The 22,811-nt window shown below is 44.1% G+C and overlaps 1 protein-coding gene across 1 annotated transcript in view; it reads left to right on the top strand.

The window, feature by feature from the left end:
* CDK5RAP3 (CDK5 regulatory subunit associated protein 3) overlaps nt 1-22,811 on the top strand; it is a 62,720-nt gene that overhangs the window by 28,441 nt on the left and 11,468 nt on the right. Inside the window, exons 11-12 of the mRNA XM_086924287.1 lie at nt 11,451-11,539; nt 19,777-19,982. Coding sequence (XP_086780413.1) covers nt 11,451-11,539; nt 19,777-19,982 — 295 coding nt within the window. The remainder of the gene's footprint in view (nt 1-11,450; nt 11,540-19,776; nt 19,983-22,811) is intronic.

Raw genomic sequence — 22,811 nt, 5'->3', positions numbered from 1 at the left:
GATGCGTGATAGCGTGCTGGAGAGAAAGGTGGTGTGATCAGCGCGAAGCGCGCGAGTCAGCTGAAAAGAGCGTGCACTAAGTGAAGAGCCAATGGGAGAGAGGCTGTGTAATGAGTGTTAGCATGCTAGAGAGAAGGGGGGGTGTGATAAGCGTGAGGCGAGAGACGGCCTGGCAGCCGTCAAAGTAAAAGCTGTGGGCAGTGAATAAATTAGGGGAGGAGAAATACCTGAGGCACAGCGCACGCTGGGGGATGCCTGTGGGAGGGAGGCTGGTGGCTTTGATGTGCACGTGCTTTTTAGGTCAAAGCGCTTGTGCATTGAGCTTGCTTTTCACGGGCACAGCATCAAATCGCCCGATGGTTAAGCCCCAATATCTCTCCCAAGGTCAATGCGCAAGCGCATCGACAGGCTCGACCTAAAAAGACAGCAAGCAAGCGGGAAGGCCTTCAATCACTTGGACAATTATAAGTGCAAAACAATTCAGTTCTACCCACCTTCCTCGCTGACCCTTATCTTGGTTTCTTCTCATCCCCTATGGTTTCTGATATGATAAATGTGTAATTTGTAGGGCCCTTTACAGGGTTATATGGCATTAGACTGATTGATCAATAGTTACTGCACTGAGAAGTCAAGGGAAAGCTGTTCAATTGCTGTATACTGTTATATACAGATAGTAGTGACAAGTAAGTGTTCTGCACAGTTTGGGCTCCGTTTAGAAAATGATTGCATCGATGGCACATAGAACTTTACATCCAGGGAATAATGTACAGAGATGGCATAAAAAAAGCGGTGAATTGAGTTCCCTAGTGCTCACTTGAATTTCACTCCGCTCTAGTATAGTCTGATCAGTTATGCGGTGCACAACAAAGGAGGGATGCACACCCAACATCCGCAATCAGGACCAGCAGGTTCTATATAGACATCTATACAGCCTTATGGGATACGCGATTTATAATAATTCATCTTCAGTCGTTGTGTTCAATCTTGCTCTTAAGAGTGCTTTAGTCCACTTTGCATTAGCCAACATGTGTTTCGTTGTAATCACGACATCCTGGATAGAGATGGCTCTGGAGGATATTCAAAGCTATTGACTCGATGATGCGGGTTATGTCTCCAAAAGCATCATAACTCCAGGATCCTATCTGGTGACCAAACAGACCTTATTTGTAGGCTGCCGCTTGCTTCATTGGATTCCTAAAGAATGTCTTCTCTTTGCACCCTAAGGAAAGAGACGTGACCCTTCGACTACAAAATATGGTCTGTTACACCGAGAACGCCTGCGTGCAGGCGCTACATAGAATGCAATGTCATCAGGTTGTATGGTTTTTGCACCTATGGTGACGTTATTTTTATAAAGGGCGCCCTGAGTAGAGAAAAAAAATTATCTTTACCCATCAGGCATCATTAACAGTAACAAATAACAGACGTAAGATGCTGCTTTATTCGATTATGTCGGCTTGGATTTTGAAATGTATTACGAGTAGGCTTGCCATCTGGCTGTTTTTATACTGGCATGACCAGTATTTTAATGCCCTGCCCCATGCAAAAAAAAAATAGGAAAATAACCTAAAGCTGGTAATTTCCCCTCATCAGTACTTAAAACGGTAAATATAAGAAGAAAGCACTTTAAAATGTGTTCTAGAGCTGCTTTAATGATCCCTGGTAAAGTAAACAAAACAATAAAAGTATTAAAAATTAAAACAGACGAGTTTATATAAAGTTGTATTTATTTGTTGTGTTAGGGCTTTTGCTGAATCTTAGAACTTAAAGAAATGGGCGGTATTTTTCCTGTGGGAAAGGTGACAACCCTATCATTCACCAGACTGCCGAGTTGATGGCTGGTTGTGCCCAATCCAGCTCATGGTTTATATTTGTTCTAGTGGTTAAGTTGGTGTGTGTTGGTGCTCGGGATCGGGAGTTCTGCTCCTTTCTCCAACCACAATTAGACAAATCTCTTTAGCCTAATCTCATATCTGCCAGTGCGGGTTGACGTCATCATAGTGAGTCAGTTATTGTTCAGTCCGTTATTTTCAGTGTGGTAAACCCAGATGCCGTTCAGAGTTTAACCACTAGATGGCGAAATCACTTACAACGTGAACATCTGATTGATGCAGATCGCAAAAGTAGGGCTTTTCTTTCCCTAAATATTGGCTCAAGTTAAAGAAAGACCACATCTTTACCTACATATACAGACAGCGGCGGCTCCTCCGCTAAGGCAGAGGATCGCACCCCACTGCTTTTCAGCAGTCAAAAAAAGGAAAAATAAAATGATAATCACACAATGTTATCATTTCATTTTTCTGTGCTGAAGCCAGTTCTGGGGTGGGGCTTGACTGTCGTCACAGCTGTCAGTGGGAAGAGTGGTTGGTGCACTTAAGTGTGCATAACGGTTTGACCAGTCGGCCAAACTATCATGCGTACTTAGCATGTTCTCCACCCGGCTGTATTGCACAGCCTGGGCAGAGAACATGCACAGGCTCCCGCTCCTTGCCTGAGGGCCGTCCCAGGCTGCTCAGACCTATTGTGACGCTGCGGTCATGCTGGTGACAGCAGCGTCATGATTGGCTTAGGGGAGCCTGTTTGTTTCCTGCTTCTGGGAAGAGAAGTGGAGGAAAGACAATGAAGGAGAGACCTCGACTGTTGAGGTAAGGGAAATGTTCTTTTTTTTTTCCAGCCCACTCCCTGCCGCGTACCGCTACCCCGTTCCATACCTGTCGCCACTGTATACAAATGTTACGTATTTTCATGCCATGTCAACTCAAAATGCTGGCCCGGGTGTTGATGACAATGCCACAAAGTCAACTGACAAATCAGTGAAGGTTGCATGCTGATAGAACCAGGGAAGGCAGTGGCGTAGCGGGAAATGTTGCCCCACCCCCCACCCAATGTGATACAGACCACCAAGTCACCAATATCTCTCAAATATTCTATAGGCTAAATGGCTCCCCGAAGGTTTGTTTTGCCATCTGAAGGGCTGTGGGCCCGCTTATGCCACAGAAGCTGCATGGGCCTGTGTTATGCCCCTGAGGGAAGGCTTTTACAGGGGATGAGTCCAGTCCTGCCAAGTACCACGCATCAGGCATTGGACAAACTCATTTCAGTGTGGTGGTCCGCATCACCGCACTGAAACGAAAAGTCATTAATTGTAGCTCCTCCTCTGCTGTCAAAGCTGGAGCGCTGCTAATGCACTATTGCTGACTAAATTTAAGCTAGAGTGGGCGCGCGCATTCAAGGTGCGCGCTGCTGAGCCCTCCCGACAGGCTTGGAGGCTTGCTTAGCTGCTACAATGTCACACATTCACCCTGCACAACGCGCCGCGGCATTACTGATGCAACTGAGTGACGTCAGACACATTTCAAAGAAGGTTCCTGCTGCCTGCAGTGCGAGTGGGCGCCAGCAGTTCATGAGAAAGTTTGGGCTACTGGCGGCAATGAGTCAGTGCATCAGCTCGCACTTGCGCGGGAATCTAAATGAATCCTGTGACCGGACCCAAGTTGACCCCACACCAGCTGCTGAGTGAACCTGACCGCCGGAGTGGTTCCTCAGCTACAGCCTGCCACAGAGCACACCAGCAGCCCTCCGAATCAATCATGTCCAGATGCGTTGCCGCAGGCAGGGCTGCCAGGAGAGTCCAAGTCCCTCGTTGCGGGCAGTTGCTAACAGCTGGTGCATTGCTGCTTGTTAACGAGCGGAAAATCGGTATGTGAGGTTTGTTACTCCAATGCTTATGCTGCTATTAATGCTTAATAAAATTACCTTTTTAGTACACTGTCATGCTTATTAATGCTGTCACATCTGTCTGCTAAACCGTTTCCAGCACATTAGTCAACGTCCATTCGCAAGGCACAAAGTTGTCCAAGATTCGGGGGCCCTAACACATCAAACAGAGAAACATTCTGATGGTTGATAACAGGTGAACGCACTGCGCCCGCATAAAAACGTTGCATGATGTGAAAAGCTGTGGATCCGCAGTGCTCTCTCTTTTTTGCTCTTGTGTGTCAGAAAGTCTTCTCCCCTACCCCAGGATTACCAATACACGGCTAATTTGCCAACACTACCACTAGTGTCTTAAACTGCAAATAACTACATTTTCCAGCCTAAAGCTTCAAACACCACAAGTATTGGATAAAGCCAATAGTTTTCACCTGTGCGAAATCTATTTTTTTTAGCTGCTTGTCTAGACAGCTCATGTGCCGTCTCAAAGAGACATGTTGTGTTCTATCTGTGGGCTTACTGGCCGTCCATCGCCTACCATTGGTAAACTTTAGCATTGCTCACATTTTCGTTGATGCCATTTGTCATGGTATGTGGGTGTCATTCCCTCTTGTGTTTGGCCCTCCAATAGCTCCTGGACCAAGTGCATGTCTCCTTACACGGCTCCCGGTTTGCGGAGCTATATGTTCGAGGCATATGAGCTGCAGATCACACACTATGCATAGATTGCCATCTGGCGTTGGGCCCGGATGTTTGCACTTGTTTTTGTCTTGGAGAATTCTTTGGAAGTCAAGAGATAGGTGACTCCTCCTTTGAATGATAGTGTGCATGGGCATCGGCTCCATCTTCAGATTGTATTTTTCTGTCATTGGGCTCTGATGTGTTTATCGCACTCCAGTTTGGTGTTGTTACCGATGCAACTTTCGACGCACAATCCTTCACCCTTTCTATGGTATTGTTTTCGATCGCAAAACCTAGTCTCCAACGGCGAAGTCCTTGATTCCAATCGTCGACGAGGGCCTTCTGGCCTACCTGGGCCTTAGCATCTGGCTCATGGAAAGGACTCCATTCAAAAAGTGTCCTCAATGTGGGTTGAAGTTTCCCCACACTGATCTGCATGAGGTGTGTAACCTCTGCCTTTCACCGGAGCACGAGGCCAGAGACTGTGCAGCTTGTGCCTCTTTCCGCTCCAAGAAGACCATTCGAGATCGTTGACCTCGAAGAACAATGGCTCGTTCGTCGACATCCATTCCCGATGACATCTTCCAAGAGGGCGTCAATGTTCCAGAACAGGAGTGGGTCGAAGAACACAGCGCCTTCGAAGCAGAGGACTCCGTCATCGTATACCTCACTCCGGCGCAGCGGGTCGTAAGTAGACAAGTTGCCTCCGACCCCCTCCATACACCATCCAAAAAGGCTTCGGTCACACCCTCACCTTCGGGCCCAGGTGCACACCAAGAGACTGCTTCCCATGCCCCGCCCTTGGGCTTGGCTAAGAAGCCTATTAAGCCTTCTGGCCACTCTGGCTCGAGTCAGCCTGCAGTCGGTACTGAAACTCATTCATCGGCACCGAAAAAGAAAACGCCCTCCACTTCCGTGCCAAACACTGCCTCCACATCGAAGCACTCCGCATTGAAACCACCAATCACTGACCCTTCGACTCCCTAAAGGTTCAGAACAACCTTGGGAGCCGAAAAATTTGGTACCGAAAAAACCTCCGGAACCCAAGAAAACACCAGTTCCACTTACAGAGACTGTAAAACCTCACGGCTCCAAGCCAAAAGTCAAAACCGTTCCAGAGCTGGTGCCCCGTAAAGCAGCCGAACCTAAAAAGTCGCCGCCGAAAGACCAGCATCCATCAGAAGAGCTTTTTATGCCAGATCCTAAACAAAAGACTCTTATCGAAGACCCCAAAACTGTCAGCTTATCCTAAGCTCAAACAAGAGACTATTTGATACGCCTGCTCCGGCTCAACCACCAAAAAAACGGGACATTGTCACATCTCCACTTACAGTTCCTTCTCCATCACCTCCTCCTCCTCCTCCACCTTCTATTCCACCTCCCCCACCACACAATTCTCCTACAAACCACCCCCCCCCCCCTCCCCCCCCCCCACCACAGGATGATGATGATAGCTTGAATTACACAGGGGAGGGTGCAGGGGAAGCCCCACTAGGAGACATTAGTCCACCTTCTTCCCCTGGGATGATTACAACACTCCAGATGTCCCTAATGTTCCACAGGAGGATGTATACTCCTCTGGACCTTCACCTCCAGAGGACACCACAGCATTTAATCAGCTGCTATACAGAGCTGCACAATACCATGGGGTTACCTTACATACAGACCCATTGGAAGAGGATTTCCTAATGGACACTTTTGACACGTCACAAAGGGCCACCTCTACCTTACCTATGCTAAAAGGGGTCATCGAGCATGCACCAGAAGTTTTTAAAGATCCTGTTAGGGCTAGAGTTATCAACCCAAGGATCGAGAAAAAATACAAATCTGCCCCTGCGGACCCAGCTCATATTAAAGGCCCTGTTCCCTAAGATTCACAAGTAGTCTCCAACGCTAGGAAAAGAGCCAATTCTCAGACATCAGGAGATGCTCCACCCCCTGATAAAGAGTCTAAACTCTTGGACGCCTCTGGCAAAAGAACAGCGTCCCAAGCTGCTAACATATGGCGTATTGCCAACACTCAAGCTTTGTTAGCCAGGTACGATAGGGCATATTACGAAAATATAAAAACGGAGCCAATGACCTTATACAAGAAGGAAAAATAATCACCAACAATTCCATTCGCTGTGCTCTGGATGCAGCAGACACCGCTTCTTGGGCAGTCAACACAAGTATCCTTCTGCGTAGGCATGCTTGGCTATGCATTTCTGGGCTTAAACCAGAAGTACAAACTTCTATTCTAAACCAACATTCGATCAGGAACACTTATTTGAGCCTAACGTCGACTCATCACTAGAAAAAATGAAAAAGGACACAGACACAGCCAACTCCATGGGAGCATTGCAATCAAAAGCTCCCAGATGTTCCTTTCGTCGCTCCTTCTACAAGGACACCTCCAGAGGATACTCCTCTGACAACCCCTCCACCTCTTATAAGGCTCCCACCCAGTCTACATTCACCAGAGGTTACCAGAGAGGTGGGTACAGAGGCAACAATAACAAAGGTAGAGACAAGACCAATAATACCAGATCTGCCACAACACCTACCCAATGACTTCCCTCCGCTCCCCCCAGACCATCCCACTCCAGTCGGGGGAAGAATACAGCATTTCCTTCCTGTCTGGGACAACATCACCACAGACAGGTGGGTGACACAAATCATTCACGCAGGTTACTGTCTAGAACTTACCTCTGCCCCCCACCATACCACCCAAACAGCGTCCAATGACGTTAGAACATTTATCGCTTTTCTTTTTTTTTTTTTTAAACATTTTTATTTGAAGGTGACACAAGCATTTTAAACACATACAGACTATTTCGTTTAACAGAAATTCCAAAATCTGCATAAATATTACAAGAAACAGTAAAAGAAGAAAGCAAAAGAAAGAATAAGATAAGTAAATGAGGATACAAAATAGTAAAAAGAAATAGTAAAAAGAAACTGGGCTCAATTTCACATTAGTTCATTTCACTAGTAGGAAACAAGCAACCCCAAATTCTACCTATTTTAACCAGTGCTTTAGCACCTATTTTTCTAGCTAACAGTAGTTCTATATGATGTATCTCTGTCACCAAGCACCACCATTCATTTACATGAGGTGATTGTTCCGCTATCCATGCTCGAGCTATGACCAACCTTGCACATGCTAATAAAATAAAAATTAAGTCTTGGAATGGTGAAGAGTTAAGTTGCAAACCTAAAAGGATCATGTCTGATGATAATGGTACCTCAATCAGTTGTTTTGATTTCAGAATATATTCTATGCCGTCCCAGAATGGAGTAAGAACAGGGCAGAGAACCAGCATATGTTCTAAATCAGTAGCCTGAGTATGACACTTTGGGCATTTGGTACGATCATTGAGAACGTTGATGGGGGCCCATTTACTAATTAGTAAAGGGGTATAGTAAAGTTGACATATCGTTTTATATGCTTGGAGTTTTAAGCTTGAAGAATGGACTAATGTATCAATTTTATTTAAAAAAGAGGAAATGTCATTTGAACAAATACCAGTCGTAAACCTTAGAGCCCATTTCTGTGCTAATTTAGGGCAATCATCTATCTTGCCTTCCATAAAGCATTTATACCCTTGACTAATGATATTTTTCTTGTTCCCCACTCCTTTATACATGCACAGCCATAAGTCTGAGTCAACAATCTCTTTAAGGTTTAATTTCCCTATAAGGAAGTCGCGTATTTGTATGTACTTAAAGTAAGCATTTGCAGGTAATTTGTATAATAGCCTAAGTGTATCAAAGTCCAAGAAACCTGATGACCCATATAAGTCCCCCAATCTTACTATACCTCGATTCGCTCATATTTTACATCCTGAATCACTAAAAATACATGGCAATCCCGGATTATTCCAAAGGGATAAAAGAGAATGATAGAATGTTGCTTTATTCTGAGTCATTACTATCTTCCATATACTGATTATATCTTTCGCAGTCTTGAACTTAACTCTTTTAAAATAATTTGGGTCATTATTTCTGGCCAACAATTGTGAGGAATCTGATCCTTGCATAAATTGGTGGAAGAAATATGGTTTACTAGAATTAAACAAGCTCTGTAACCGTAGCAAAAATGATGCAAAATAGTACATTCTGAAATCCGGAAAGTTAAGCCCTCCTTTAATAAAAGGTAGTGTCAGGGAAGAAAGTGCTCTACGATTCTTTTTAAAGCCCCATATAAAACTGCCCAATAAGCCGTCTAGCTTCCTAAAAAATATTTTATTTATCTTCAAAGGAATACTTCTAAATAAGTATAAGAATTTTGGCAGAATATTCATTTTGATACGATTAATTCGCCCAATAAGGTTTAAAGGCACCTTATGCCATTTTTTTAAAAGAGCCTGAGTGTCTTTTAGTAAAACATCATAGTTCAATGCCATTATATCCTTGATGTTAGATGTTATCTTGATACCTAGATAGGTGGCAGCGTGGCATATTCCCGTTACTGGTATCTGTGGTTTATAGTTGGCTATAATTTGAGTCTTGCCTAGATTTAACTTGTATCCTGAAACTTCACCAAATGCATCTGCTTCTTTGATAATTCCTGCCATAGCTTCCATCACATCAGTTGTATAAACTGCCAAATCGTCCGCGTAAGCAGTAATTTTAAGCGATCTTGTCCCAGATGTGAATGGTTTTATCAACACCTGCTCTTGTATAGCATTAATAAAAGGTTCCATGGCAAGAGCAAATAATAAGGGAGAGAGCGGGCATCCCTGCCGGGTCCCTCTCAAAATTGAAAATTTAGAAGAAAGTAAACAATCATACCCAATTACAGCATTAGGACAGTCATAAAGTGCTTGAATTTTCGTTAGAAATTTAGTTTTAAACCCAATTTCTTTAAGAATTACCCAGAGATAATCCCACCCCACTCGGTCGAAAGCTTTTTCAGCGTCGAGTAGTATCATTCCGAGTGGGGAGGGATTAGTGGCTGCTATGTCAAACAGAGTAATAGCCGTGTTTACGTGTTAAGTTGTATCTCTGCCTACTACGAAGCCATGCTGATGTTCACTAACCAGCTTAGGCATGAGGGGGGAAAGTCTTGTAGCGATTAGTTTAGCGAATACCTTGGCATCAGCGTTAATTAAGGAGATTGGGCGGTAAGACCCGCATTCCGTAGGTGGTTTTTAAAAAAAAATAAAAATAATAATTTTAGCAGTGTTCCAAGAGGTCGGGGCCCTATCTGTTGTACCTATCTGATTAATAACTGTGCAAAATATTGGAAGTAATTCCTCGCAACATATTTTATAAATTTCAATCGGCAATGTGTCATCCCCCGCAGCCTTCCCGGAGGGAAGAGAGAAGATAGCTGATTTTAGTTCTTCCTTAGTGAAGTCTTTTTCCAGTTCTTCCATATCTACTATGTCCTTCTCTAGCCGCCAGTTGTTTCTAATATAATTTTCCACTATCGGGGGGACGCCCTCTGGGGTGTATAATTTAGTATAGTATTCTACAAATTGTTGCAATATCTGCTCTGGACTAGTAGGTTTAATACCATTTGCGCCTTTTATGCTCTTGATTAAAGAAGTAGATCTATCGTCAGCGATTTTATAAGCGAGGATTTTACCTATTCTATCGCCGCTCTCCTATTGCGAGAATTTATATTTATGTAGTTTAGTCGTAACTTTGTCTCTTAAAAATGTCTTAGTCTCGCATCGTAACGTTATCAGCTTAAGTTCTAGTTTAGCTTTGTTTAGGTTGTGAGAAGCCCCTGCACTTTCTTTTCTGGTAATTTCAGCCAAATGTTCTTCTAGCCCTCTTATCCTTGATGTAATAACATTTATCGCTTTTCAAACAGGAAGTAATCTCACTCCTGCAGAAGGGGGCAATAGAACCAGTTCCCCTGCACCAACAAAACACAGGAGTTTACTCTCTGTATTTTCTAATTCCAAAAAAGGATGGCTATCTAAGACCTATTCTAGACCCGAGAGCCCTCAACCCGTACAAACAATCAGACCATTTCCACATGGTCACACTGCAACTGGTTCTTCCTCTCCTTTCACAAGGTGACTTCCTTGCCACTTTAGATCTCAAGGACGCCTACTTTCATATTCCCATTCATGCATCTCACAGGAGATACCTCAGGTTTGTAGTGGACGATCAACACTACCAATTCAAAGTACTCCCATTCGGAGTCACCACAGCACCCAGAGTATTCATCAAGTGCCTGGTGGTAGTTGCAGCTCATCTCAGAAGACAACAGATTCACGTCTTCCCATATCTCGACGACTGGCTAATAAAAGCCAGCTCATACAGTCAGTGTGTACATCACACTCAGGCCACTATTCAACTACTCACCAACTTAGGGTTCACAGTAAATCACGCAAAGTCTCATCTGCAACCTTCCCACATACAACAATACTTAGGTGCTGAAAAAAGCACTATGAAGTGGCCAGCGTAGGCCACGTCATAGCACTTATTTGTGTTGGGAGGGTCAGGACAATAAACTTAGCATGGAGGGGGCGAAGAAACTCGGCGTCGGCTCAACATCCTGTGATTCTGGGCTTTCAGTGACTTTCAGCCATGCTGAACAGCAGATGTGCTGCTAGACAACATGACTAAAAGACATTCACATTGACAAGGCCAATTGCTTGGGCATTGCTGAGACCTATTGGCTTTGCCAGTGCTTGTTATTACAGAGCCAATGGATGAGAGGCCTTTTCCCTTGCTGGCATTAGGGCCCATGGCAGTTGTACTAAGCGATTGGTGCTTCTAGTGATGACAAGACCAGGGTAGTGTGCTTTCCTGGTGATTGACTTCACACACAGATTTGTGGGTTCAATCAGTCCTGAGTCTTGAGGTTTTATGGCACTTCATATTCCTGATGAGCGCGGTTTTGTTGGAGTTCGGTCAATTTCCAGTGTGAATGAATGAATCAAATGAAAAGACTATTTGTAGAGCGCGATAGCTACCCTTAGGCGTCCTAGCGCAGTGTGTTGGCCACCTGAAGTTCACTTTCATATTGCTAATTCAATGTTACTCTTACTTCATCAATCCTCATTGTCTCTCCCTCCTCAATCCTTTCTATACTCCTGCCCATCTTGTAGACCAAGACGGTGTGGCTCGTGGCCCTGATGCTCTGACTATCCTGCAAAACCCAGCGACGCGCAGTCAGTTTATCGACGAGCTCCTGGAGGTAAGTGATGATCGCGGGGTAGAATGTGACAGTGGCTTTCAAACACTAAAGTGTATCTCATAGGAGGGCATTTTATACACTCCATGTTATTTCCCACAATAATCATAACAAATACAAAATGACCTGGGGTGGATACATTTTATAGTGTTGGGGAGTCTTTGATATCCTCAGCGAGGAAGAAACTGAAAAGTGTCTCATGACTTGATTTAATCCACAGTATATCCTTGTTCCATCTCTTGTCTGGATAATGATAGTTGGAAGCCAAGAGATAGAAGTCGATAGAGGTAAGTAAGAGGAACAGAAGAGGAATACAAATTGACCAAAGAAAGGAAAAGACAAGAAGTGTGGAATAGAAGATAAAAAAAGGTACCTCACAATCCTTGGTAGCACATCGTTTCCGTATTTCTGAACAGGGGTTACCAAAGAGTCAACATCAGACTTAGCAAAGTGCTTTCAAATACCATACAAGTGAGGGTCCTGGCCCTCCCTCTTACTCCTGCTTCCACTGTCCTTACAGTACAAAAACAATGGTGTTGTTGCTGCCTTAATACTGTGTCTCTGGCTGAAACTGTACCAACGAGTGCTTTGTATTCAGTATCAAGCTCTTTGCTTCATTAAGCAACTACCCTGAGCTCATTGAAACTGTTAGTGGCACCACACATTATAATAATAATAATCCACCTTTGTAAAGCGCGAACAATCACCTGTAAGGGTCTCCAGGCGCTGGGGGCCGTCGGGAAGATTAAGCAAGCTATTGCCCAGAGTCACATGGTGCTGGGCTAATCTGCCGCCGGCGCTGGGGATCGAACTGTGATCCCTAGATTCCAGCGTCAGTCGCCATGGCTGTGGTGCCACACCTCCCCCACCAGGATAACACACTTCACAGATTAGAAACAGTGAGCTCAACAACATAATATTGAGTTAACTCTAAGATGGGTGATATATTTATGTACATTTAAACACTTCTGGTGCTTTCAACAGGACATAAACATGGCTATAGTAGAAATCCTAGGAAGATCTTTGTAGGTGGTATGGTACCCGTTACCAGTATCTTGTGGTCTTCTACCAACTGGTGACCAAGTTTTTTGGGGTTAGATCCATGTGTGCCCATCATAATAAATTCAGAATAGAACGCAGCTATATTTCAGTTAGCTGCAAAACACCAACTTATTGTCTGAAATTGAACTTGCCTTTGGAATACTCCATTTTCTTGTCATCTCCTTTTCTTTTTGTCTATTCACTTTTGATTCTAGGATACTTCACCACACACTATTAATAGTTGCCTGGTTTGCGTAGGTTTTTGGTGTGCGTGAGTTCCCTGCATAGCGCCTTTAAAAAAATACACATGTTTTGAACTTTTTTGGTCTGCTCTTTGAGACAGCCTAAGGCGGACTTTTGCTCAGTGGGCTTCATCCACTGGTCTGTTAAATTGTCATTCTCATTTTGCTTCAGCTCAACACAGCATGCAGTGGGTCAGTGTGCTTTACCCATTGAATTCCTTCACTTTCAGTGACTGAACAAAGCCTGCACACATTGTTCACATCCGCCTAAAAATAGTACATTTCTCTTCAAAGACAAAGGCAATTCAGAAAATACTTATTCGAATTTTATTACCATGAAATACTAGCTATTTATTTTGATTTCAGTATTGGTGCTCAGTTAAATGGCAATTTATTTTCGGCTGCATTTTTAAAGTTGTTAAAGTCTTTAAGTGACATTTTAACATATAGCTTCACAAGATTTGAGTCATTGGTTGGGTAATTATTTATTCTGGTCTCCTTTAGAAAAAATAATAATAAATTGCACAGCTCAGATGAAAGACTTGCTATTTAAAAAAAAAATCACCACAGAAAAGGAAAGCCACAGATATTTACATATTAAGCACTGGGTGGCACATAGCTCAATTAGGAAAGCAGCGGGCTACCCACTGTTGCCCTTCAGGAAATTTCTGATAACCTAATCTGAGTGCAAACCTATGCTATCCGAAGTGTACAAATTCCTACTGAGCTGTGCGGCATGTGCAAAAACACCTGGACAGACGAGGGAGACTGAGCTGGTGCAAACTTTAAACTTTGACCCCATAAGAATGGATCTCTGTATATCAAAGGGCAAAATTATCTACACCCAGCGCAACTTTTAAAGAAACTGTTCTAGGGGTAACATCATACTGTTGTCACACCCAAGAGAGACTCTATGCATGGGTTAATTCTGGATCTAAAGAGTGTTGACGGGGTAGCGAAAGGACAGGCATTCTTTTACACCTGGGATGGCTCTGCCCTAAGCTTACAAAATATGGCATTGATTCCATGTCTGAACATAAGTTGTTGAGACCAGCATACATGCTCCAAGGATGGCTGACAGTCTTTCATATCCACTCAAGCCATCAAGGGGAAAACTAGCTATGGTGTCATTGGTGCAGCAAAACATGTCACTCCGGCTGCATGTGGAGCGGCTAAGGTACCGGACTACAGGGTATGGCTACACAAGGTGTGGGAGATAATCTGTGTTGAAAAATTTGCTATGACACTCGAGCGTAAGAGTAAAGTGTTCGAAATGTGGCTGAAAGCTCTTGTATCACTACTCCTAATGGAATTCAGGGAAATAACCTTATCCAAGTGTCTCAGGAGTATCAAAAATCTCAGCACAAACCATAGGACTCCTTGTAAATAAAGACAATTGAAGGACTACATTGGCTTATTTTGGTTTGTTTGATACTGAAGGTGCCTTCACTATTGCTATTGAGGTGTACAGTTCATCAAAAACTTTTGTTTTTTGGTCAAAACCTTGGGTGTCCGCATAGATCAGAAACGAACACTAGGAGAACATGTCACCACAACTGCGGGTGCATGCTTTCACAAACTTGATCTACTTCGAGGAGTCTTCCCCTTCTTACCCTATTCTACCTGGTAATCTCTGATCCAGGCATTAGTGTTAAGCCACCTATACTACTGCAATGCCCTGCTGATCTCAGCCGACGAAGTCTTCTTAAATAAACTGCAGGTAGTCCAAAACACTGCATCCCGCCTTGTTGCCAATACCCCTCCCAGAACGGCTTCCCTACCCCTTTTCGAACTGCATTGGCTCCCAGTGTGGAAGCGGGTTAAATTCAGGATCTGCTGTATTGTTTATGAATCTCTTCATGACATGGGTCCCAGCTACCCATCAGATAATTGTGTATAGTACCTGCGTTCCAGGTCCTTTCGGTCAGGGTTAAAATTATTACTTTACACCCCACAATTTAAAAAAAGCTCGCTTGGGTGGTAGAGCTTTTTCCCACCTTGCCTCCCTCTACTGGAACCAACTCCCCATTAATTTACGTCAATGCCCTGACTACCTGAAATTTAGAAAGCTGCTTAAAACCTCTTTGTTCTGATGGATGGTTGTCGTCCTGGTTGATGGTAGCAGTCACAGCAAGGAGATACCCTTACTGGGGTGATTCGGGCGCTTTATAAGTTAATAAATATTAAAACCATCACCTAGCCTATTACTGAAGAGTAGAGCAGGGATAGTTGGGTTGTAAGGATGGAGAGCCAAATGCTTTTGTGGTTATTTGTTTGAATTTTTGTGTCACCCTTCAGCCTGAAGATGTAGGCAGGGTAATGCGTGCAATCACAAATGTAAATAAAGAGAACTTTTTCATTAAAAAAAGTAATTAGTAAACAAGCTGCTTCAGTGAAATTTAGTTACTCTTTTAACACAAGCATATATAAACCACACTTAGAAGAAGGAATGTTTTCATGTTTTTTTTATTTTTGTGCCATATGCTTGCAATCAAAAAAAAAAAAGTAAACTTTGCTCCGCTTGCTAAAACCAGATCGATTAACTTTTCCAGTGCTTATGTTTTCGTGCTGCTGTCCCGCTTCCCTCTATGTATTTTGGCAAGTGTGTCACATTGACCGCCACTGCATTGTTGGAAGGGAGTGGGCCGAGACTCCGGTGTTTTTTTAGGTCGAACCTATAGCAGCGCATGCGCTGCTTGCTCGACTTTTGGTAGGGGGTAAAAAAAGTGCTTCCCACAAGCTTTTCCTGGCCTAAAGTTTGCGTGCATGTAGCGCGTGAACACGCGCAGCTGCCATCTGCCTTTCTTATCTCATTAAGCCTTCAAACCACCATGGCTCATTAAGTGCTTTCGCGCGCAGCTCGCGCTCACACAACTCCCTCAGCCTCTCTCTTCCGCTGCAGCCCCCATCTATCCATTCCGCGCTGCAATGCTTGTTGCTTTTGTCGCCAATTCACGCCTCTCTTTTTACCCTCTTATACCCAACTCTCATCACTCATTTTGCCCTTCAGTGTCTCCACCTGTTCCTTCCTCCTCTTTGCCTCTCTTCAGTCTGTCAATTTCTTCTCTGTCCTCTCTCATCTCTTCCTATTGCAGCCGTTCTCCTGTACTCGTTTTGCTTTGCCTCCCAACTCCTTCTCCTCTCCCCCCCACTCTTCAACATTCCTTCTCAGTGTGAAGTTGTCAGCTAACCCCTAAACCATTCCTCTTTTCTGTTCCTCCTTTCCTCCTTCTCTCTCCTTCCCACTTGCACCGCTTTCTTTTTCTGCTCTCCCTTTTCTCACCTTTCTTTGGTTTCCTCTCAGCCCGCCTCTCCTCTCGGCCCCCTTTCCGCCACCCTCCGTCTGCTGTTGCCCTGTAATCCCCCCTTTTTGTAGGCGCGAGGCAGGCTCAATAGCCTCTTTGGGGATGAGGCCGGACTGTGGAGATTCAGCGCGGATTGCAAACAATTTACATTTTCCCATAAACTTGGGCTTGGGTGCCTGATCCCCGGATCACACACACAGCTATTTATTCCGCTTGATTTGTCCTTGTTAAGTTATTTCTCTGCGTCATGCAGACCGGGGTAATTCCATGAAGTGATTCCTCTGCCTGCATCATCTGGCGGGTACGAAGGGGGGCACGGTGAGGCCGCCCAGCTCTGGTGGCATTTGCAATATGTGACATTGATCCACATTCGGTCCATCACCTGTTTTGTTTGCAGCTCTGGTGGCATCACTCATAGCCTGGCGCTGAGCATGTCAGCTGCTGCGCTGGACAGGCTTTTAATAAAATCCCGAATGGAAGCTTCCTGCGCAAAAATCAATTCACGTCTGCTGGTGGCTCTAATAGAGAGGAATTACAAAAATTCCCTTGAGTCAAATTGAATACAGGTTACATAAATATAGCTCAAAATACAAAAACTACAATCATATTATACACCAAAGATTGAAAGTTAAAAATGTATTTATTATGTATACATTGAAATAAAAACAATAGTGTAGGGCTAACTAATCGAATGCCCTAATCTAAAATACTAGAATCCACCGAACGCGTCGACGCTACTCCTGGTATAATTCAAAACTCCGACATTGATGTTGACGCACAGATTCTGTAGTAGCAAAACATTGGTGGAAGTATAATGGAGTCCGAATGTACAACCTGTATTTAACAATTTTTATGTTTTACCTTTTCTGTCTCTAGTCTCAATTGTGCAGGCCATAATTGATTGTTTTTGTTGCGTTTCATGTATTTTAGATTAGGGCATTAGATTAGTTAGCCCTACACTATTGTTTTATTTCAATGTATACATAATAAATGCATTTTTAACTTTCAATCTTTGGTGTATAATATGATTGTACTTTTTGTATTTTGAGCTATGTTTATGTAACCTGTATTCAATTTGACTCAAGGGAATTTTTGTAATTTTTGGTTGTAGAACCTCATTTCCCTTGGCTAGTTTAAGGGGTACCTCTCTTTTTCATACATCTAATAGAGAGGACCCCGGAAGCAACAGAGAGGCGAGTGTCCAGGAAACACTGCGCCATCAAGCATCCCAAAGGCGGCACGTGCCCCAGAGACTCTACTGCCCAAACAAAAGTGTCCTGGAGGCACTAATGTCGAATGGCACATTCCAAGCTTCTTGGAGACACTTCTGCGCGATTCCAAGCTTAACGAAGACACTTCTGCGCCATCCCAAGCTTCCTGGAGACACTACTGCACCATCCCTAGCCTCACAGAGACACTACTGCACCATCCCAAGCTTCACAGAGATGCTACTGTCCCATCACAAGCGTCCTGGAGGTCCTAATGCACTATCCCAAGATTCACAAATACACTATTGCAGCATCCAAAGCTTCTCAGAGACACTACTGTGTCATCGCAAGCTTCCCAGAGACACTACAGCCCCATCCCAAGCGCCTGGAGGCACTAATGTGCCATTCCAAGCTTTTTAGAGGCACTACTGCGCCATCTCAAGCTTCTCAGAGACACTACTGCACCATCTCAAGCTTCCTAGAAACCCTACTGCACCATCCAAAGCTTCACAGAAACAATACTGCACAATCACAAGCTTCCCAGAGACACTACAGCCCCATCCCAAGCGCCTGGAGGCACTAATATGCCATTCCAAGCTTTTTAGAGGCACTACTGCGCCATCTCAAGCTTCTCAGAGACACTACTGCACCATCTCAAGCTTCCTAGAAACCCTACTGCACCATCCAAAGCTTCACAGAAACAATACTGCACAATCACAAGCTTCCCAGAGACACTACTGCGCCATTACAAGCTTCCTAGAGCCAATACTGCTCAATCACAAGTTTCATGGAGACACTACTGTGCCATCCCAAGCTTCTCAGATACTACTGCACCATCAAAAGCTTCCTAGAGACAATAATGCACCATCACAAGCTTTACAGAGACACTACTGCTCCATCCCAAGGTTCTCAGAAGTCCTACAACCGCATCCCAAGCTACCTAGAGATCTACTGTGCCATCACAAGCTTCCTAAAGACACTACTATGCCACCGCAAGCTTCCCGGAGACAATACTGCACCATCCAAAGCTTCTCTGAGACACTACTGCGCCATCATAAGCTTTCCAGAGACATTACTGCCTCATCCCAAACTTCCTGGAGACACTCCTGCTACATTGCAAGCTTCCTAGAGACACTACTGCACCATCCCAAGCTTTCCAGAGACACTACTGCACCATCCCAAGCTGCCTAGAGACACTACTGCACCTTCACAAGCTTCCTAGAGACACTACTGCGCCATCACAAGCTTCCTAGAGACAATACTGCGCCATCACAAACTTCATGAAGACTACTGCACTATTCCAAGCTTCTCGGAGACAATACTTCACCATCACAAGCTTTCTGAAGATGCTGTTGTGCCATCCCAAGCTTCCTGGGGACACTACTGCGCTATTGCAAACTACCTGTAGACACTACTGCGCCATCGCAAGCTTCTTATATGCACTATTGTTCCATCCCAAGATTCCTTGAGGCTCTACTGCATCATGCCAAGATTCTCAGAGACACTCCTGCGCTACCCCAAACATCCTGGAGACACTAGAGCACCTGCCACGCTGCTCTCGTTAGGGATCACTGGCATGGGTCACAGAATAGTCAGAGAAGGAACCGCAGGGGTAGGCCACACATACACTGGAATAGTGCACCCTAACACACACACACTGGATAATGCGCTGCTCATTTATTAACTAAAGATGTTGTAGCACCCAGGTTAATCTGCTGCCTGGCTTAACACATATACAGACCTAACGGCGAGACCTATTGGCTATGCCAATGCTTGTGCTTCCTTTGTGGCCCACCCCGAACTTCTTTTTTTAACTTTACTGAAGTGCCCCCTGTACATCCTTCCTACTGCTTTATGTTCTGTTACCTCAGACATTTTTCCCCTGCCACTGCTGCGCTGTTCTTTTCTTCGGTTGAGTGCAGGGTGTGAAATATCCTGCTGCTGAATGGCAGCCTGAAGTCTGCATACCTTCTTTTCTCTATTCTTCTTCTGTTCATCTTACCTCTCGGGGGATTTACCTGATGTCATCTGTGCAAGATTAGAGATAAAGTTATACTATGGATTAAATATAGAAATGAGAACCTATTTTTGCCCTCAGTTGAGAAAATCAAAGGCATCATAATACTATAAAATTATCCATCCCTGGGTCTTTTTTTATTTGTTAAAAGCAAACACGATTCACTTCCGGGGTTTTACACAGCTTCCACTACTCAGTTGCATAAGTGGTTAATGTCTGGTTGTATACAGCCCCCCTCAACTTGATGGCATAAGTGGTTCACGTCTAGGGCCATAGACTGCCTCCTGTTCTTAACGGGGTAAGTGATTGACTACTTGATGGTTGATGCAGTCAGAATCTGTGTTGTGAAATGACAATAAGAATGGGATGAAGAGATGCAGTGTGAGTGAGAGCGATTTCTCAAATCTTGATATTCACTCTTCTGTAGCTCGAGGTCTTCCTGTCGCAGCGGCTCGCAGAGATGAAGGAAGAAGCTGATGTGGTGTCCGTCAGCCAGTTTCAGCTTGCCCCCAATATCCTTCAAGGTCAGACGACTGAGAGTGTAACCACCATGGCCTGCCTGGTGAAGGATCTTATCGGCCGCTTGACGGGCCTGAGGATGCAGCATCTCTTTATGATTCTCGCTTCCCCCAGGTGAGGAGGATGTGGAGGTGTAACAGGTGGTAACTGGGCACCTAATCAATGACTAATACTGATATGAATTAGCTCTGATAAGTCTTGGTAATTTGTCTAATTTAAAAAACACTGAAGACAATGTTGCTGTCTTGTACACACGGCATAGAGATGGTCATAATTCCTTCTATTCCTACAGGGGCTGGGTGGCTATATCACTCTTGAGTAGACTCCATATTGCATTCAGTGATTGCTTCAGCATGCTTCCTGGGATTGGGGCCTGTATCGCTTGAGGGTGGATCAAATATAGTATTCACAGCTTGCTTAACCATGCCTCCAGGGGTTGGTGGTGAGGGTCTGTAACAGTCTTTTGTGGACTCGTATAATGTTCTCGTGTTGCTTAAACATGCGCCCAGTGATTGGGGGCCTTTATCTCTCTTGGGTGGACTCCATGTGGTGCCTCCAAGGTTTTGGGCTTTTATTGTTTTTGGGTCCATATAGTATTCTCTGGTTGTTTAATGAGGCCTGCAGGGGATGGGCCTGCGTGGACTCCATATTGTAGTATCTCTTTTCAATTAACCATGTCTTTAGGTTTTGGGCCAGTGTCGCACATAGGTGTACTCCACATATCTTTCTCTGGTCACTTATCCTACCCCCAGTGAGGAGCCTCTGTCACAACTGGGTAGTGCACATTGTATATATCTTATTGGAACCCACTTATCTTTATGGAGCATGGTAAGTGTCTGCCTTCACGACTGCATCTGCCCTCCCGTTCTAGGTAACACTTCCTATTGAAGCACAGCAATGTCGGCCACCATATTTGTAGGACGTCTCCAATCCAAGCACACGTCAACAAACACCTCCATGTACAACAATCTACAGACAATATCCTTTTCAACCATGCATTCTGAAAAATGTGCACAGGAACAGGATTCAAATAGGAGCGCATTACGATCCCCATCAAATGTATGAAGTGCTATGCACATGATACAGAACAGTGCAGTGCTAGGGGTTACTGGTTATAAACGCAAGATTCCGAGATCCCTCAACAGTGCTATCTTTGAGGAGTTTTCTTCAGAACACCTCTAATCCTCAAATCTGAAACTCTGATTGAAGACAGCCTCAAGCATAGCCACCCTGCTGTGGCGTGCCATTGACCCCTCCTTTGAACAGGAGTATTTACCTTTACCAGTAACCTCCTGCTAAAAAAAAACCTTACCGGTAACTATAAAACACTCTCTCGATGTAGTCTGTAATCGAAATCGAGCTCCTGCCTCGGTTAATATCCGTTCTGATTCGGTCTGTGTTGTAGTATGATCACTGTACAAAGGGCCGGTGAGGCTGTATGTCCATTTGAACATCAACTAGTGTAACAAGTGACTACAGGACCATTCTCAAAGCCATGAAAGTCATTGCTGTTTGACTGCCTTTCTACTCCATTGGGTCCTACCTAGCTACAAACGAACTTTCTGAATCTAACCACTCCATGGATGCTAGATGGAATCCTGTAGTCTGTCCAGTACTTATCATTTTGTATGCCATGGTTGGCAGCTTGAGCGTGTCAACGTATCAATCCTCCAATCACGTTCAACTGCACCTCATAGTAACAACAAGCAAGGACATTTCACATCTAATAAAATGGCTTGCTCTAATTGAAAGCTGCACGACTGAACTATCTAAAATTGATCTGGTTTCCCCCTACAAAGTCACTGACTAAAGCTGGGTAGTAACTCTAGCAATACATGAGATCTCGCGTTCACGGATCTGGATCCAAAAAGGAAAAATACAGTTTTCCTTTAGACACTTGGTGTTTCTGCTGAGCGCTTTTTGCATAAAATATATAATGACCATCTGCCATTTGTGTTGACCCTAGTGAAGTGATGAGTGGACCGTGGAATCACTTCATTAGCCAGCCTCAAACTAAGGGGACTACCTAAAAGCAACAATAATTCACCACTAATCCTTTATGGGGTCCGGAGTAGCGAGCTACTCACCAAAAACGCGCTTTGACACCTCTTCAGGGGTAGTAAGCATAATATAAATGCAATTACAATACAATATGATACAATACAATGTGTCCATATAGAAACTTATTGCACAGCAAATAATTTCTTGATCTGCAAACCCATATATTCTTAAAGAAACCCTTTTCTCTCAGTCCTCAAAAATATTCCTCAAGGCTCGTTTTCCAATTTGTTGAAAAACCTGAAATCACTCATTTTCACAAATGAGGCTTATCTTATTGTACATTGCTGATGTTCTTATTTCTCCACATCTGCAATTAAATGCTCAGTGTCTTAAAACCCCCTCATGTTATTCACTCACAGTTAACACCTGTGAGTCTTAAGGCTGCCATCCAAGACACTGACACAATACATGAAGCATCAGTTCTGCAAATAAATCTATTTCCTGTTGTTAATGCACAATACCTATGGTAACATGGTACCCTGCAGCGCACAATTAACTATATACATTTATATATGTGCCAGCCTACTACTCTGCTAATTATTTCAACGTTGTGTTCCATCATGCACATCTAGCGCGGGAGGCAGAGAGCCATGGAAGACAAGTCGCCTTTAAACAGAATGCATGTTTTGTAATGTAGTAATCGCACTGTTTGTATACTAACCATGCAGATGAAGGTTTAAAGTGAGATGTTCAATAGGGTGTGTACCCCGGGTGTCTGGTGTGCTAGTAATCCTGTGGTGTTACATTTATGTACCCAAACCTTTCTTACTCCAGTCTGAGCCCCTCATGCTGCTTACATAATCAGTGTATGTGTCAGCTGAAGTTTATTGTGTGATGGCTCAATTCACACTTTGGGAATAAAACATCAAACTGCAATGGCCT

This window comes from Lissotriton vulgaris, chromosome 5 (genome assembly GCF_964263255.1).
Source record: "Lissotriton vulgaris chromosome 5, aLisVul1.2, whole genome shotgun sequence".
Taxonomy (NCBI): Eukaryota; Metazoa; Chordata; class Amphibia; order Caudata; family Salamandridae; genus Lissotriton; species Lissotriton vulgaris.
This window is presented reverse-complemented; position numbering and strand designations above follow the sequence as displayed.